General features: G+C 40.7%; 3 protein-coding genes and 1 pseudogene across 9 annotated transcripts in view; 1 reads left to right on the top strand and 3 right to left on the bottom strand.

Annotated features, from left to right (window-relative positions):
• Window positions 1-2,037: 2,037 nt before the first annotated feature.
• Window positions 2,038-2,638, bottom strand: LOC122965451 (putative nuclease HARBI1). Its single transcript, XM_044329548.1, has 2 exons — window positions 2,556-2,638; window positions 2,038-2,472 (listed from the first exon to the last, which is right to left on the bottom strand). The coding sequence occupies exons 1-2, from the start codon at window positions 2,617-2,619 to the stop codon at window positions 2,093-2,095; spliced, it is 444 nt and encodes a 147-aa protein (XP_044185483.1). The 5' UTR covers window positions 2,620-2,638; the 3' UTR covers window positions 2,038-2,092.
• On the bottom strand, window positions 2,038-3,463 carry LOC122965450 (putative nuclease HARBI1). Its single transcript, XM_044329547.1, has 3 exons — window positions 3,019-3,463; window positions 2,806-2,918; window positions 2,038-2,721 (listed from the first exon to the last, which is right to left on the bottom strand). The coding sequence occupies exons 1-3, from the start codon at window positions 3,461-3,463 to the stop codon at window positions 2,653-2,655; spliced, it is 627 nt and encodes a 208-aa protein (XP_044185482.1). The 3' UTR covers window positions 2,038-2,652.
• A 6,121-nt stretch (window positions 3,464-9,584) lies between these two features.
• On the bottom strand, window positions 9,585-12,471 carry LOC122999339 (annotated as a pseudogene).
• A 2,751-nt stretch (window positions 12,472-15,222) lies between these two features.
• The window catches only part of LOC122999624 (dystrobrevin beta-like), a 33,166-nt gene continuing 31,422 nt past the window's right edge, over window positions 15,223-16,966 (top strand). For 3 of the 7 annotated variants that reach the window (XM_044376683.1, XM_044376687.1, XM_044376680.1), the window contains exon 1: window positions 15,226-15,509. The gene's annotated coding sequence lies outside the window, so the exon portion shown is untranslated. Of the gene's footprint in view, window positions 15,510-16,966 lie in introns of all 7 variants that reach the window. The other 4 variants (XM_044376685.1, XM_044376686.1, XM_044376681.1 and 1 more) reach the window with 3 other exon arrangements.

Raw genomic sequence — 16,966 nt, 5'->3', positions numbered from 1 at the left:
CAGTGTGATGGATATCTTAGAGGATGTTACTCGAAGGTCCTTCCAACACACCAGGTGACAAGATCAGGGGTCCGTTTCACAAAGCAGGTTCAAGAAACTCTGAGTTTCTGGTTCCAGAACAGCTGATTTGAGTCAGTTCAATCAACTTGGAGTAGTTTCACCTTGAGTTAAGTGCATGCACCACAACTATAAAAAGCCAGCATCAATGGAGCCCCGATTCGACGAGTCACCATGGCAACGGGGAAGAGGAGGGCGGCGTTTTTTACCCCGCTGGAATTGGAAATCTTAATGTGCTCATACGGCAAGTTTCAACACATTTTCAAAAAGAAGTGCAACACTGCTGCAGCTGCGAAAGAGAGAGTGTCAATGCATAAGTTTAAATGTAGTCCTTTGCAATCACAATATTACAGGGGGAAACTGCATGGTATGGTATAGCCTATTAATTTATTTAATTTAGGTGCAATCCGGCTGGGGAGAAGCGTACTTGGCAGTAGCTCAAGATGAAATATAAAAACATTGTTCAAACAGGTAAAACCTCGGCATAATCTCATGGAGGTACCTCATTTTCATCATGTTTTACATTGTAAAGTAAATATTAAGTGGCTGTTTGACTGTGCAGTTTTATCCCCAACATAATGCTGGTTTCACTAACACAGACTTCTACTCAGCCAACAGAAAGAAGGCAGATGCCCGTAAAACGGGTGGTGGCCCAGCACCGCCACCTCTAACGGAAGCAGAGGAGCTGGCCCTAAGCCAGAATTTAGGAAGGCCAGTGGCTGAGGGAATCCCTGGGGGGAGCTCATCCTCTGAGCCCACCCCCCAAGACACAAGTGCCTTTATAAAATGTAATATGCCTAGGCCTATACATCTTTTTTAGCCTATTCACACAAATATTTATTTCCCTTTCATGTCTTTTTCTTTTTTTCCCCAACAGATTCTGATGGTGCTATATGCCTGGTGGATCCCCCTCACGCCACAACAGACCTTGTAACTGTAAGTAAGGACGAGGAAACTGTGTCTGCTGCCTTTACAGAGGGGGATACAGAAAGGCCTATAGAGGTAACATCTTGATATGTTACTGATAGTTCTCTTCCCATTCACATTTCTTACCATTCTGGTGGAAAATAGTGACATTTAGCCTACAATGAAGTATTAACACATTCTCATCCTTTTTAACAGAGCACGGCTGGGCAGCAGCAGCAGGGTCCCTCAACTTCCACTGCACAGATTGACACAGTGAGATAGATGTTCAGTAAACACCAGAGGTTCATTCTGTGGAATTCATGTGCAACTGTATAATTTAATGTCCTCCTTATGTATTCCTAGTTACCTGTCAGAGTCTGCTCTCCCCCTCACCTGTTGCTGTGGGAATCATCCAATCATTCAGTCTCACTCTCTGCTCTGCCACACCCCTCATTAGTTCAACCACCTTCACCTGGCGCTCCCACCTGCTCATCATCTGCAATCAGCCAGTATATAAGCTGCCTCGGCCCACTCCCTCCTTGTCAGATTGTCTACGCTACTATGCTCAGTCATCTTGCTATCTTCACTGGACTGCCTTCCCGGTTTCTGATCAGCTTGTCTTCGACCATCGCCCCTCGTCTCTGCCCCGGTAAACCCACCAGCCTTCTGTCCCTGACTCTGAGTTCTGCCTGCCTGTTCCCTGGTCTTTGTCTGCTGTGGGAGTGGAAGATCGGGGTTCAAAAACTGTGTTTCTCTGACCGTGCTAATATTGCCCTGACATCGTGTGAAATAAAGACTGCAAAGTTTATACCCGTGTCATTTGTGCTGCTATTGGGTCCAACCTATACCCGTTACAGTTACCAGTAAAAGAAGTTTACAGAATACACCTGCAGAAAAAAATACAGAAAACAAAGAAATGCTGTACTTGGACCGCCAGATTAGGAAGGCAGATCTGGAAATTAAAATACTGGAGCACAAGTTAGAGGTGGGTGCATGGTCACAGGTGAATTATGTTAACTATTGGAACATTAACTAAACTAGCTTTTGTATTTGTAGGAAATAAAGAAGACCAAATGAAATGTGTATTATGGCTTTATTTGACTGCTGTGGTGGTGGTGATGATGGTGACTTAAACTCTAAAGTGATTATGGCATATGGTGTCTCTGACTGCTCTGCTATCCTGGATAGCTGGCAGGTGGATGGGGTCGTCATCATCAGGGTCTTCAATTTGTAGGGCAGGGTGTTGCTCTCCTCTAATAGTGGCAATATTATGAAGAACAACATATGCCACAATAATATCACAGGCCCTCTCAGGGGTCACCCTGAGGTGACGTAGGCACTGGAAACGGGCTTTCAGCAGGCCTATAGTCATCTCCACCCGGGCTCTCGTCCTGCAGTGGGCCTGGTTGAAGTTCTGTTGGGGGCCTGGTTCAGGGTCAGGGTAAGGGGTCAGCAGCCTAGGTTGGCATGGGTAATCCCTGTCACCCAGCAGAAGGCCATCAAACTCTCCTGTAATGTATAGTGGATACATTAGTGTATTAAAGGAGGGAGACAAGTGAATTATATTGTGCAAATCTTTAGGCTATGCTTACCACGTTGCAGTCTGTTGCTCAGGTTAGACTCACGATATAGACCCGGGCCACTTGGCCTCCACATTAGAAATGATGTGTGGAATAAAGACTGTAAAATTTATACCGGTGTCATTTGTGCTGCAATTGGGTCCGTTCTATACCCGTTACATGTAGCATCACATATGATCTTGACAGTGCAGAGAATGACAGATGTTAGTTGAACTATGATGCAGTCTTTAACATTTTGAAACAGTAGTCAATCTACATGTACCTGCACATTTATGCTGTGAATGGACTTCCTATTCACATAATTGGCTTCATTATGTGAGGGAGCCGTGATGGGAATGTGTGTGCCATCTATGCAGCCAATCACACAGGGAAATCCTAAAAGAAATTAAAATTACTAATCCCAGTCTGAGGTTGCAGCACAATGTCATTAACAGTATAATTTAAAATGAATTTAACAGATCTCTACATCATTCACCTGCAATCCTGTGGAACTCCTCCTTGATGGCTCTGACAGGTTTGTGTCCAGGGAAAATGACAAAGATGGGTAAAAGCCGTTTCAGGGCGAGGCACACTTTTCTGACCGCCCTGCATACAGTTGCCTTACTCAAGTGCTCAGCATCTCTGACATTATACAAAAAACTTCCGTTTGCAAAGAAACGCAGCACGATGCACAATATCTGCTGGGATGTGAGGGCATGACCACGATTTGTTATATTGCAAATGTAAGGACGGATTAGGTTGTGTATGTAGATGATTGACTGTGGCGTGAAACGGTAGCGCTCAAAAAGATAATGGTCTGGAAATGCCAGAACATCTATGCGCAGTTTGATAACTATCTCCCGACGAATAGGCCTATTTAATTCTCTGTGCAGTAATGCTGCACCTTCATCCACGGGATTATTATCAAATGGACATGCCATGATGGTGAAAAAAGTTGCCGCCTACTGACTGATTGTTTTAATGATTTTTTTTAAATGACAGACGGCAGAACTACGCCAAAACTTGCCTGCTGACTGAATGAATGAGGAAATCAAAATGGAGTGTGTGGCTCTGAAAGAGGGCGGAGACAGAGAGAAACTCGAGGTTCATAGAGTCTGTTGCTACGGTAACTGACCGAGAGCTTAAGTTACCTCTCTCTCTGAAACAGGCTAGAGTTACCCCTCTTTCTCTGGTTTGAGTTACCTCCCTTTTTGAAACAGAAAACTCACTAAGTTTTCACTAAACCTGCTTTGTAAAATGGACCTCTGGTGCAACTTGAGCTGAGAGGCGATAGTCTGTCTAATAGTGCCTCTGTCATCTTGAGTGGTGAACCTCATGATCTAAACCAACTCCAGTCTCTCATAGACCACATTGTACAATCCAACACGGATGTTAGTGCCAATAGTAATCTGATATTGGTAGCTCAGGTCATCAGAAATCCAAGAGGTGGCGGTAAAAGAATGTTAGCAAAAACATTAGACAGCAAAATCCAGAAGAAGAAACAGTTTCTGCATGTCGTAGACAACGGCCCTGACAACCAACTGTGTTTTGCTATCAATCTGGCTCATCTGCTTTATCCCGATATCACTGATAGTGAAGCGTTATTGCACGGCAGAGACTTTCAGAATACAGCCGGATTAACTGATCAGACAGCGGTAACGTTTAACGATATACCAAAATTTGAAAGAATTTTGAACTGTAAAATTGTAGTTCTTTTTGGGACCGATGATAAATGTACGCTCTCTAAATTTGTGACCGATACCGAGAAGACGAAACGCTGTGCATGTTTGTTTGAAAACCACTACTATGGTGTAATAACCGTGAAAGCCTTTCTAGGCACATGGTTTATAACAACTTATTGACTCACCGATGCAGAGGTCATTGTAATGTTTACTTAGACCCTTCCTGTACTGAACAAGAGCTCCAAGCCATAATCTGCGCTGACTGTAACAGGACATGTCGTTCACCTTCATGTTTTACCAAACACAAGGAGCCTACAGAGAAAGTCAGGGCTCAAAAATGTCAGTAACTGCAAGTTGCGTAAAAAATGCTAAATGTTACTACATCGCTATGAATGGTAAAGGTAAACCACACAAATGTCATGTTGAAATATAAAATCTGTGGGGTCTGAAAAAGAGAACGAGGTGCACCATTGTTACATACAATCTTTGTCGACGTCAACAGAACATACAGAGAAATTGATATTCTATGATTTTGAGATGTATGTAGACTCATCGGGCGTACACGTCCCTTTTTTGGTATGCACAAAAACGCACTACCGCATAAGATGGAACGCTCAGGGTGTGGATTGCGCTGAGCGCTTTATCATGTATTTCAGGCAACCTTTGTACAAAAAAATCTGTCTTTATCACTCACAATGCTAAAAGGTTTGACAGCTACATTGTGATCAACGCCATGGTCGCTCTGAAAATGCAGCCCAGTCTCATCATGCAAGGCAGCAAAGTCATTTGTTTCACAGACACAGGAACACAAGTACATTGATTCTCTCAGCTTTCTCACCATGCATTTATCGGCCATGCCTAAAGCTTAAGGTTTTGCTGATAAAACCAAGGGTTTTTTCCCCATGGGTTTAGCTTAGAGAATCATTTGAACTACATAGGCCCCTACCCCCTGCCTGAGGCTTACGGCATCGGGCAAATGACTAAAGAGAGAGAATTTGACACATGGTATGAGACGGTGCATCACGGTACGTTCAATTTTGAAAAAGAAGCTGTCCATTACTGTCAAAACAATGTGGATATTCTCTCAGAGGCTTGCTGTGTTTTCAGAAAAGGCTACATTGATGAAACAGGTGTAGACCCATTCAGCTGCGCACCGTCGCTTCGGCCTGCATGAAAGTGTTTTGCACAAATTTCCTACTTCTTAATAACCTGGCCGTTCCATCACCTGACAATTATTGAAGGCAATTAAAATCCTTTTCAAACGCCAGCATCCAGTGGTTAGAGTGGGCAGCGCGTACAAAGAACATCTTCATTCAACACGCATTGAACGAGGGTGAAAAACAGAATGATACATGATACATAATATAGAAGATATAGAGTGAGCTCTGTTAATATTTACAAATTTAATTTGAAAATAACCACAATATAGAATCCTGCTTTAAAAAAACTTGGTGTCGTGCTGACATGCTTTGGTCAAAATACCACAAGGATCAAACGCCACTGCAGCCTTCTCATCCTGTTTAACAGCCCTGTTCAGAACGGCTGGCTTGAGCGTAAATAGACTTAGATTTTGCGATTTAATTGCATTAAACTGATCAAAAGGATCCCAAAATAACTACATGATGTAAAACCCTGATTTTGTCCTTTGTCAGGTTTGTCTGCGAGACGCCAAGCAAACAACTTTTAAAATGCTTGTTTTTTGAATAGAGTTCAGATCGATGCTAAAATTGTAGCTACTCCATCTACACTCAAAATCATCTAAAGTAATGTTATTCTTTATGTCACAATTGTAGCAGGAATGGACCCAAATGCAGAGACTGTAAGCAAAGCAGGTCTGAAGAAAACTTCTTTATTAGGAGTGTGCAGCAAAAACAAAAGCTGGCTGAGCTGAACAGACTGAAACAGAACAGACCAGAACAAAACAGAACCAATGATTCAACAAGACTCAACTGAAAACCAGACCTTAAATACAAACTAAACTAATCAGACAACGAGGAACAGGTGACAAGACACAGGGGCAGGCTGGGAGCTGATAGACTGGGAAGACACTGGGAGCAGGGCAGGGCTGACGAGACTGATATAGGGCAGGTGTGAAGGTGACAGCGGACTGGGGAAGAAAACTGAGATAAATGCAGGGCAGGTGTAAGAAGGAGTACATGAACACAGGAGGAGTGAAGGAACACGCAAGGGAAACACAGAGTAACAGAAAACCAAAACCCAGAAAACACAATACTCTAAATCACAACCCAGCATAAATCAAACCGTCCCAGAATTACATAAACTTAAATACACAACACTACAAGCTAACTAACAATGCAAGACTTTCCCTCAGAGATACAACTCAGCTCAGCCTTCTCCAACACAGTCCAGTCTTAACATAATAGGGAGAAAGGATGAGCTCTCTGGTGGAACGTAGGAGAATAGCAACTAAGGAACCCAAAAGAACAAAAACACAAAGAGTCCTAACACAACAGAAAGTCCTGGCAAGATGTGACAGTTTATACACATAAACTTAGCACAAAAATAAGGAAATTTGTGTTTGGTAGATTATTTCTTTGTTGTAATAATGCTACTATAAATAAATCTTACACCGTTGGAAAGCCTGTTTATTTCCCTTTTAAATGGTGCCACATTTGTAAGGAACATGCATTTGTGGGATGAGCAGCAGAGCTGAGTATGTGGGTTGCACCCATGAAAAATTTGCCAAATCTTCTCTGCCAACGCCAAACAGCTTATTTTGCTTTTGCTATTGACCTGATTCTGGGAACCCCAGGTACTGCCAATCAGGTGCCTGATTGGCACCTGATTAGAAGCACCTGTGAGCATGGGCCCTGCTACAGTGGTCAGTAGGTGTCTACTCCAAGAATCGGCATGCCATGTTTGACTGATCTGGATAGGGCAATAGGGCAACTTCAACCTGGTGTTCGACAAAACCAAGTTGCAGCATTATTTGGAGTGAGCCCTAGTACCATCTCCAAAGTGAAGGCCAAGTTCCATATAACGGGGCGTGTCAGAGACAGACCACTTAGTGGGCATCCCAAGAAGACGACACCCCAAGAAGAGTGTTTCCTCACCCAGTCAGCACTTAGGTACCGTAGGCTGTCTTCCAAACACTGAACTCTATCCTCCAAGATGGCAACGCTCGCCCCCACAGAGAGGGGTTTATCAGAGACTACCTCCAGAATTTGGGAGTGGAGAGGATGGAATGGCCTGCCAGCAGTCCTGACCTCAACCCCATTGAACACTTGTGGGATCAGCTTGGGCATGCTGTTCATGCCAGAGTGACCAACACAACCACGTTGGCAGACTTGCGATAAATGCTGGTTGAAGAATGGGATGCCATCCCACAGCAGTGTGTGACCAGCATGAGGAGGAGGTGCCAGGCTGTTGTGGCTGTGTATGGTTCTTCCACACGCTACTGAGGCTCCTGTTTGTTAAATGAATAAATTGTTAAATTGCCAATATGTCTTGTGTCTTCAAACTTCAATCATCCAATCCACCAAACAAGAGTCAATGGCAGAATAAGCTATTTGGCATTGGCAGAGAAGATTTGGCAAATTTTTCATGGGCGCCACCAACATACTCAGCTCTGCTGCTCATCCCACAAATGCATGTTCCTTACAAATGTGGCACCATTGAAAAGGAAAATAAACAGGCTTTCCAACGGTATAGGATTTATTGCCAAGAAGCATTGTTACAACAAAGAAATAATCTACCAAACACAAATTTCCTTACTTTTTGTTCTAAGTTTAGATATCTACATACTGTATAACTTTAAAATTATATAAACTTGCTGGCATTTAAGATGTTTATTATTGATGACAGCAGCTTAGGTGATGTGTGACTCCAGTGTAAGTTGCGGCTAGGTTGAGAAGCAAGAATGAAGATAAATCCACTTAATCATAAAAGTTTAAAAAACAAACTCCTCACCCTAGTAAACTGCTCCAGATCAGAGCAGAATCTCTTGTTTATTCCTTCAGAAGACAACAGCAACACAGGACTCTTTGGCTCTGCTCCCCGGCTGCCTCTCTCCTGCAGAGCTCCGCGGGGCTCAGCAGCCATCTGTCGGCAAGCAGCCATCCACCAGTCCAGCCCCACAATATGCACACATTTTTCGCATATAGCTTAGCCTAGCCTAGCTTCGCCCCATGTGATGTAAGAAGGGGCAGCAAATCTGAATGGTTTGTTTAATCACATGAGTACAGAGCAAGCCAGCCCACACCAAACTGACTGGGTGGTCTTATTTCCCAGTTTGTGTGTTAGTCGGCACATCAGAGACCCAAATACATACTCAGAAGCAACGAAAAATTGAGTTTTTCATAATATGGCCCTTTTTTAAAATAACCAATAAGTTGTGTCTGTGTATTTTTATTGGCCAAAAACATCTCATTGACACTGAACAGAGCATTTTTATTGGTGATTTTGTTCCCTATTTACTGTAATTTATCTAAATATCCATCATTTTCTATCCCTTTTTAGAAACTTTTATTTACTCTTTCTCCTTGTTCCTCTCTAATTCATCAGATTATGCAACTGAATGCTGCACTGCTGCACACAGAAGAGCATCCCAGCTGGGAAAAAGATTGGTTGGTATTGTCTTACAACTGCAAAGCAGGGTGGAGACCAATAGTCAGGAGTTGCTAACTGAGCTGATGCTGCCCTCTGCTGGAAGAGGAGACAAAATCCTCATTATGCAGCTTCTGTAGCAGTTCAAAGGTAACATTATTTTAACAGGTAAAATACAGAATCTTCCAAAGGAGTGCAGTACTTGCAACAGGATAAAAACATGGGGATCACAATGTGCTGAAAATGACTTTATCTTTCATATTAGTCACTAGTTTTTGCTTCTAGTTGAGCAGATTTATGTCTATAGTTGCAGTATGTATTTTGTTTATATCTGGTGATGTTAAACTGGTCAAGTTTGCCCCCTTTTTTCTCCTCTATTGCACAAGTTAACTATTAACTCAGGCTGACATAAACTGGGGAGAAGAAATTGATTTAGGCCACAGAGAATGAAAACATTGTCTGTGATGTGCCTTCAGACACAGTTTTAACTTCAGATTAACAAGATTCTCTGTAAATTTAATGTAGATTTCTCTAAAATATTGGTGAACACATGCCTAGCTGGTGCAATAGATGACAGGTCACACAGTATGTAAAAGACATGTGTCCTCCTAAAGTCTTGGTACACTAAGGGAGGGAGAGCATTAGTGATTTTTTATCTGTATTTCACAACCTTTTTGGCTCATGGCCCCGTGAAATGAAGCATTGTCTACTTTTGTCATACTGTCTCATAGCCTTCAGCCAACCTAGGCTTACTATATTATCCATCCATCCAATTGTTCATTAATTTATTTGTTACCTATGTTCCTGATTCAAATGCTGTTGATGCTCACATAGAACTGCATGAATACTTTATATGTATTAAAAATATACAATTGCTTTAGATAAAGTGGTACATTAATTTCTCTACACTCACTGAAAATAACAAATTTCCACATATGATTTTATCAGTCTGACAACATAAGTAGTAAGAAGATCCACTTACTAGCATCTAGAGATCTATAAAGACATGCAGTTGAAAGCTCAGGCAAAAGTCAATAAGTTGACATTTCTTTTTTTGTCAAACTACTATTCTCAAATTCAAGAACAAACTTTTACACTCAATGATTCTATCACATTTTCTGGCAATATACAGTAAAATATTTACAAATTTTATTACAATTTCAACCCATTTCAAGGAACTTTTTTTTATTAGATTGTGACAAACTGTTACATTGTCTGGTATCTGTTACCAATTCAGATCACACTGGACACACCATGTGACAAACTGACCATAAAGTGTACAACTTAAATCAACAATATGTGGCACTAGCACACCATTCCTTTAATTAATTCTTTTTGATTTTCTGGTAATTACCCTGAAATAAAATACACATTTACTCACTTTCAAGTGCTTTCACTGCTGTGTGAACTGAGCAGAGTAATCTAACAGAGGAACATTAGAGAAACCAGCAAGAAATTCACATCTGAGCCCTGCAACAGGATTCGTAAATGTTATGTTTGTGTCATTCAGCCAAGTCAGGAAGCTCTTTAGGTTTGGGTCACAGTGGAATCGGTTCATTTTCAGGTCGAGGAAGCTGAGAGAGTGGAAAGTTATGGGGTCAGGGGAGGCTATGAAGTTGTTGGAGAGGTTGAGTACTTTCAGACTTTTGGGGAACACATCAGGCTGGAGATACATCAAGGTGTTGGATGAAAGGTCTATCTGTATGACTGAGGTGAGACCTTTGAAAATGCCTTGAGGAAGAGATTGTAAGGCGTTGAAGCTCAAGTTGAGACCGATCAAATGCCCAAGATTGTCAAACAGGCATTTCCCTTTTGACCAAATGGACTGCAGATTGCTGCCGTGAAGATCCAGGGCTTGCAAATTATTCAAACCAACTTCTGAAACTCGTCTACTGAGTGTGCACCACCTTATTGTGTTTCCTCCATAGAAGAGATTCTGGAGGCATTTCAGCCGAGCCAGAAAGGTGTAAACATCCCCCAAGTTTGTTAATCTGTTGTCCTGAATGTTCAGATGAATGATATTAGTGGCAAAACGTGTGATGCTGCTCACTGATGATGGTAGAGATGCAGGGAAGCCAAGTTCTTGCAGAGAGTTTCCTGTTCGATATAATGCTTTCAGGTTGGGAAGTCCACTAAATGAGCCATAACCCAGTGCACCAATGTGATTGTAAGACAAATCTAATACTCGCAGGTTTGTTAGAGAAGCAAAAGTGTAGGAATAGATTTCCCTGAGCAGGTTATGTGACAGGTTTAGCATTTTTAAATGTCCCTGAAGACCTTCAAAGGCATTTCTGTGTATCTGATTCACTCTGTTTTGGGAAACGTCAATGATTGCAACATCTTTAAGTGGACTAAAAAACCCCTGTTGCAATGCATATATCCTGTTTTTAGACAGATCCAAAGTGCGGACTGAACTGTTCTTCAGGGACTCAAACGTGCTGCTGTCTGGATCAGGGAGGTTGTTAAACGAAAATCCTTTACCCATGGGCCCTGACAGTCTGAGATGGGAGATCTTAGTACCCTTGATTGCTCTGAAAAACTGCTTTGATTTACCCACGCTGAACCCGTTGTAGGACAAGTCAAGTGTCTGAAAGGACATTCCTCTGAAAGGGTTCCCACATTTCTGCAAGTCAAAGCTTTCACTACTCATGTCCTTAAGTTGGACAGAGTCCAAATTCAGAACCTGGAAGTGCTTCCCCTGGAAACCAACCAGATCAGACTCACATATTTTGTCAATTTTGTTCAGTTTGAGATTCAAATCTTTCAAATGAGTCATGTTGAAAAGAACATTGAAGGCTGGATTCTCTTTATCTGGTTACCAAAGAGGTCAAGGGTCTCTAAGGAGGACAGTGGTTCCAAATAGTTCTCCTTCAGGATGGACTCTTGAAGTGAGCAGTAATCCAAGTAGAGACTCTGCAAACTGGACAGTCCTGCAAAGGCTTGTGGCTCCAGCTGAAGGCAGACGTTGAAGCCAAGCACTAGCCTCTTCAGGTGTCAGGCATTGTTCGTGATTCTGAGTGGTGAATACTGCCGCCCGAGGTCCAGCTCTTGTAGCTCCTCAAGGCCTGACAGAGAGGTAGCATTGATCTCCCTGATGTGGTTCATCTCTAGGTACAAATGGGTGATGTGGGGAGGGAGAGCAGAAACCCAGTGGAGGTTTTGGAAGGCACAGTCGGCCACAGGGCCCATTATGAGGCAAAAATGTTTTATTAACGTGGATTTGTTCACTTCAGTTACCACTTAATCCTTACAGTCAAATTGCTTGGGAGGCTTTACCGGTTGTGTATTCTCCGTCCAATCTTGTTGTTTTTTAATGAAAATACTCTCAAAATATAAAAAAAATACCAGGAAATTGCACTAGAAGAATGCTATTGCGTCAAATCAGCATTTGAATTGCACTCTTCTTCTCATGTTGTAAGACATTAAGTTTGCAAGTTACCTTTTTAAATTTTGGGGCGGCCTTTGATTGCACTGTAACTACACTGAAACTGTATTTCATATGTATTATTTTTTGTTTATTTTCATTGTATTTTACTTCATTTTACTATAATTGATTTTATTTTCTTTCTTTGTTGTCTTTAAGGTTGCTCTGATGCATATCTTTGTCTTTTGTAAAGCACTGTAAATTGCCTGTATTTGACAGCTGCTATAAAAAAAAGTACAATTTCAATTTTCATTTTCATTTAACAAGGATGCACTATAAACATAGCATCATGTTATTTTACAAAAATATGACATTTTTACATACCTGTAGTAAAACACAGATGACAACTACCTGAAGAACAAACGTCCCCATCTTCACACTGCTTTCCAGAAGAAATCCAACTCTAAATCGTCCTTGATGAAATAATGATTCAGTCTCTGCAGTTTAAAAATCTGAGCTCCACACTGCAGAGATTTGGCAGTCTTTTTATCTGCTAGTGATTGCGTCACTTGTGCTCTGCATTACATTGACCCTGCAGCACATGACGGTGGATGGGATTTCCCTTTTTTGGCAGAATCCAGATTAACAAGAGGAAGGAAAGTTTGTTAGCATGTTTGCAGTCCTCTGTTGCTATGTATATATGTTTGTTATTGTGTATTGAGGTTAGGCTAGCACACTGGTTTGCTGAAACTCAGTTGGATGTTGTTGTTGTTTTTGTTTTTTGCCATTGTTTGTTTTATTTTCTTTGATTGTTTTTTTTTAAGCATTTATTTTTGTTTTTTGATATATAATTGTCAAACCAGTTGTGAAACATTTGTAATTGCCTTTCGTAATTCCCATGTCTGCCAATAAAAAGTGAAATTAAAAAAAAAAAAAAAGAATCCAACCCAATATGATCTACAATCCATACAGTCAAATAATAATTTGCAATACTTGGGATAAATAAAACAATTACCTTTTTACAAATGTTCTCAGTTGGGGACTCACTCTAATCTTCCTAAAACACTGGAAAGTACAGGGGTGTTGTGGTGCGTGTGTGCAGTTTAATCACATGGGGCTGGTGAATTTCACAACCTCTGGAGAATGAAGGTTTGTCAAATACAATACCGGGTGAAAGAGATTAACTGGCACTGTGGCAGGAAGGTTACGCCCTCTCCAAGTAAGGACCACAACTAATCATTACATTACTTACATTTCAGGAATAATAACTATTATAATGTGCTGTAGTGGAATATAACTAAATACATTTAATCAAGTACAAAAGTATAATTTTGTGGTATCTGTAATTGTAAGTGAATTAAAGTATTTTTACTTGTAATGGAGTATTTTTACACTTTGGTACTGTTACTTTCACTTAAGTCAAATACTCTCAATACAATATACTGTAGATCTGGATACTTCATCCACCACTGGTACTGTAAACAGCAGTTGCAGTCCTGCATGTATAGTTGAAAATAGTCAACTAGGAGCACACACTAAGTATCTGAAATTACAATAACAAGTCTTGTACTCTACTTTTCTTAACTTTACTTGAATATAAATACAGTATTAACAACAAAGTACAAGTGATTTGAAGTTTCAGGAGTAAAAGTAGGCTTTCTCCTGTCATCGTTATATATTACTACTCTGTAATTATCAGATTATCATTAGCATGTACGCAGCAATATCCATTTGGGTAGTTTAATCCTTAAAGGACCAGTGTGTAGGATTTAGGGGGACCTATTGGCAGAAATAGAATATAATATTCATAAGTATGTTTTTATTAGTGTATAATACAAAATAATATGAAAATAAGAATTGTTGTGGTTTTGTTACCTTAGTATGAGCCCTTTATATCTACTTAGGGAGCAGGTCCTCTTACACAAAGCCTGCCATGTTTCTACAGTAGCCCAGCACAGACAAAACTAAAATCGACTCTAGAGAGGGCTTATATGCTTTTCGTAAGTTTTGCGGCCACCGTAGGTTCTCCTACAAGTTTGGAGGTGGGGAGGCTGGGGTATTCAGTTGGTTGGTTGCAATCTGCAACCTCACCACTAGATGCCACTAAATCCTACACACTGGTCCTTTAAGTAAAGGATCTGAATATTTCTTCCACCACTGCAGTATACGTGAGTAAATACAGGAACTAGCCTACCTTAGTTAAGTACCTCAAAATTGTATTTAAGTAGCTTTAAAGGATGGGTTCACAATTTTTCAAGTTTGTCTTAAAGCAACAGTCAGGTGCCCAAATGAACACTGAAACAGGTTTTTCTTGCTGTAATCATTCCTCCTGATCATACTGACCGTTAGAAGATCTCTTCATAATGCACTTACAATGTAAGAAATGGGGCCAAAATCCACAGTCCTGCTTCTGTGCAAAAATGTATTTAAAAGTTTATCTAAAACTAATATGAAGCTTCAGTCGTCCAAATTAGTCAAATCAAATAGACATCTTTCAATGTTTCAGTCTTTTTAGTGCCAAAGTCCCTCTTTTTGTTACTATACTTCTACCGCAGCTCAACAGGGAAACACTTAGAGGAAACACAAAGAGGGAATTTGATTCTAAAAAGACTGCAAATGTGGCAGATATCCACTTGACATGACTAACTCAGACTGCTGAAGCCTCATATAAGCTTCAGATAAACTTTTAAATGCATTTTGCACAAAATGACTGTGTGGACACACTGTGAATTTTGGCCCCCATCACTTACACTGAAAGCGCATTTGAAGGGGATCTTTTAATGGCCAGTATGAACAGAAGGAATAATTTCAGCGAGGAAAACCTCTCTCGGTGTTCATATGGGCACCTGACTGGTGTTTTAAGACAGACTTGAAAAAAATGTGAACCTGTCCTTTAATGGTGTTACTTTCGAACTTGAACAGCTTTCAACGGGGTCTTCAGAGATTCATCCCTTCGATGTGAGATGAACGTTTTTATTTTGGCTATTAAAACAGACTAGTTACTGTATAACCAGGCTCACACCGCATTATTCATAGTACACATATCCTATGTATTATGATTAGGTCAATTGAGTTATGAATGGGTTCAGTGTGAGCATGCAGCCGGGGAGGGGGCAGGACGGACGGAGAGAGGAGTGACTTTCGGCGGCGGCGGCGGCGGCAGTAGCGGCAGGCGGGTATGGAGGGTGTGAAACATGGCTCGTCACGGAAATAAATAACGGAACTGGGACGATATTATTTAAGCCACGGAATACGGTAAAAAGAGGAAGCGAATATTTCAACAGTGAAGAAACTGGGTTACAGCTACAGTCAGTGCCGCACGTTTCAGTGTTGATGTTGGTATTTGGCCACGAATACCTGCCGAAAATAGTCCCGGTGAGTAGAGTCTGTTTCGCACAGCCTGTCAGGGAATATAACTGTGTAAATCAAATGTAAGTCTAAGTTTTAGTCGACTCAAACCTGAGTTTTAATGTAAAGTTTCATCTAAGACTGAGCTATTTCAAGACCACATTCATTCGGGGGAACAAGGTGAACAGGGAGTTAAACTTTTTTTGCAATATGGCCGCTTAGATGTCACACAGCTTCCCAGAAGTAAGCAGAACTAAGCAGATTTGACTCAAGTCTTTTTGAAATTTATGGGAGTCCAGATTTTAATATGTTTTAATACTGTAAACTTGTACAACTTTGTCCAAACCCTCCGTGCCTTGTGTGTTGTGGTAGTCATGCCCACTTTTCAAATCCAAACTACTATTGGTGTTTGACTTCAGTACGTATCAGTAGTAACGTTACTGTTGTTCTCTCGTATGGGAGGATCGACAGTCACCATTCAAAAATCTTTTACGTTACCTGGCCTATCGCCAAACGTGCAGGCATAGTGAAACATCACTTAAGCCTTTTTTGAATCGTTAGTGTCTAATGCTAAATACGGCATACACAATATTATGTTGAATAGCTTTGATAAAAAAAATTAAGCAGCATTTATGTACTGTTATAATGCAACAAACTGAAGGGAAACGGCGTGTTACAGAGTAAGGATGCCAATGTTAAAGCTCATAAATCGAGACCTGTGTGGTCAGATGAAATGATTTATTACTACAGCCTGCCAAAAGTTGTTATCAGAGCTGTCCTGAGCACTTTTTTGGCCCTAGCAGAATTTGACAGCCCTCACCCTCCCAACCCCACACCTAACCTCACACATAAAGGGCTTATATTAGGGCTCATGTTAAAAGAGTACAAACAAGGTAATCTCTAGGAAGTTTGAATTACTGATAAAACAAGCAATATCCGGAGGTGTAGATATATTGTGCAATATATTGTACACAATATGACAAATCACAGTCAACAAGTGTCAGTAGAAGAAAAGACGTTAATTATTTATTCTTGACTCCATTAAGATGCTGAAAAATAACATGATTTGAAATCTTTTTTCGTAAAATTAGTTTAAAAATGTTTTAATACATACTTTTTTTGCATCCTGCATCACCTAATTGAATATTTGATCAGCAACGTCAGACTGTAACTAAAGATTATTTACGTTTTTGATTAATTATTCAGAGTATACTCAAAAAAACGCCCTTTCAAATTTCCCATAGCACAAAGGGGAATATTCAAATTGCTTGTTTTATCTGACCGAAGTCCAGAACCCACAGATATGCAATTTACTATCATACATGACAAAGAAAAGAATATGATCTTCACATCTGACAAGCTGGAACCAGAGTGTTTGTCATTTCTGCTTGAAAAATGATTGAATTGAGCATCAAAGTAGTTGATGATTACTGTAATTTTCTGTCAGCGTCAAAGGTCAAGTGATATTTTGGTTTTATGACTGG

This window comes from Thunnus albacares, chromosome 16 (assembly GCF_914725855.1).
Source record: "Thunnus albacares chromosome 16, fThuAlb1.1, whole genome shotgun sequence".
In the NCBI taxonomy this organism is placed as follows: Eukaryota; Metazoa; Chordata; class Actinopteri; order Scombriformes; family Scombridae; genus Thunnus; species Thunnus albacares.
This window is presented reverse-complemented; position numbering and strand designations above follow the sequence as displayed.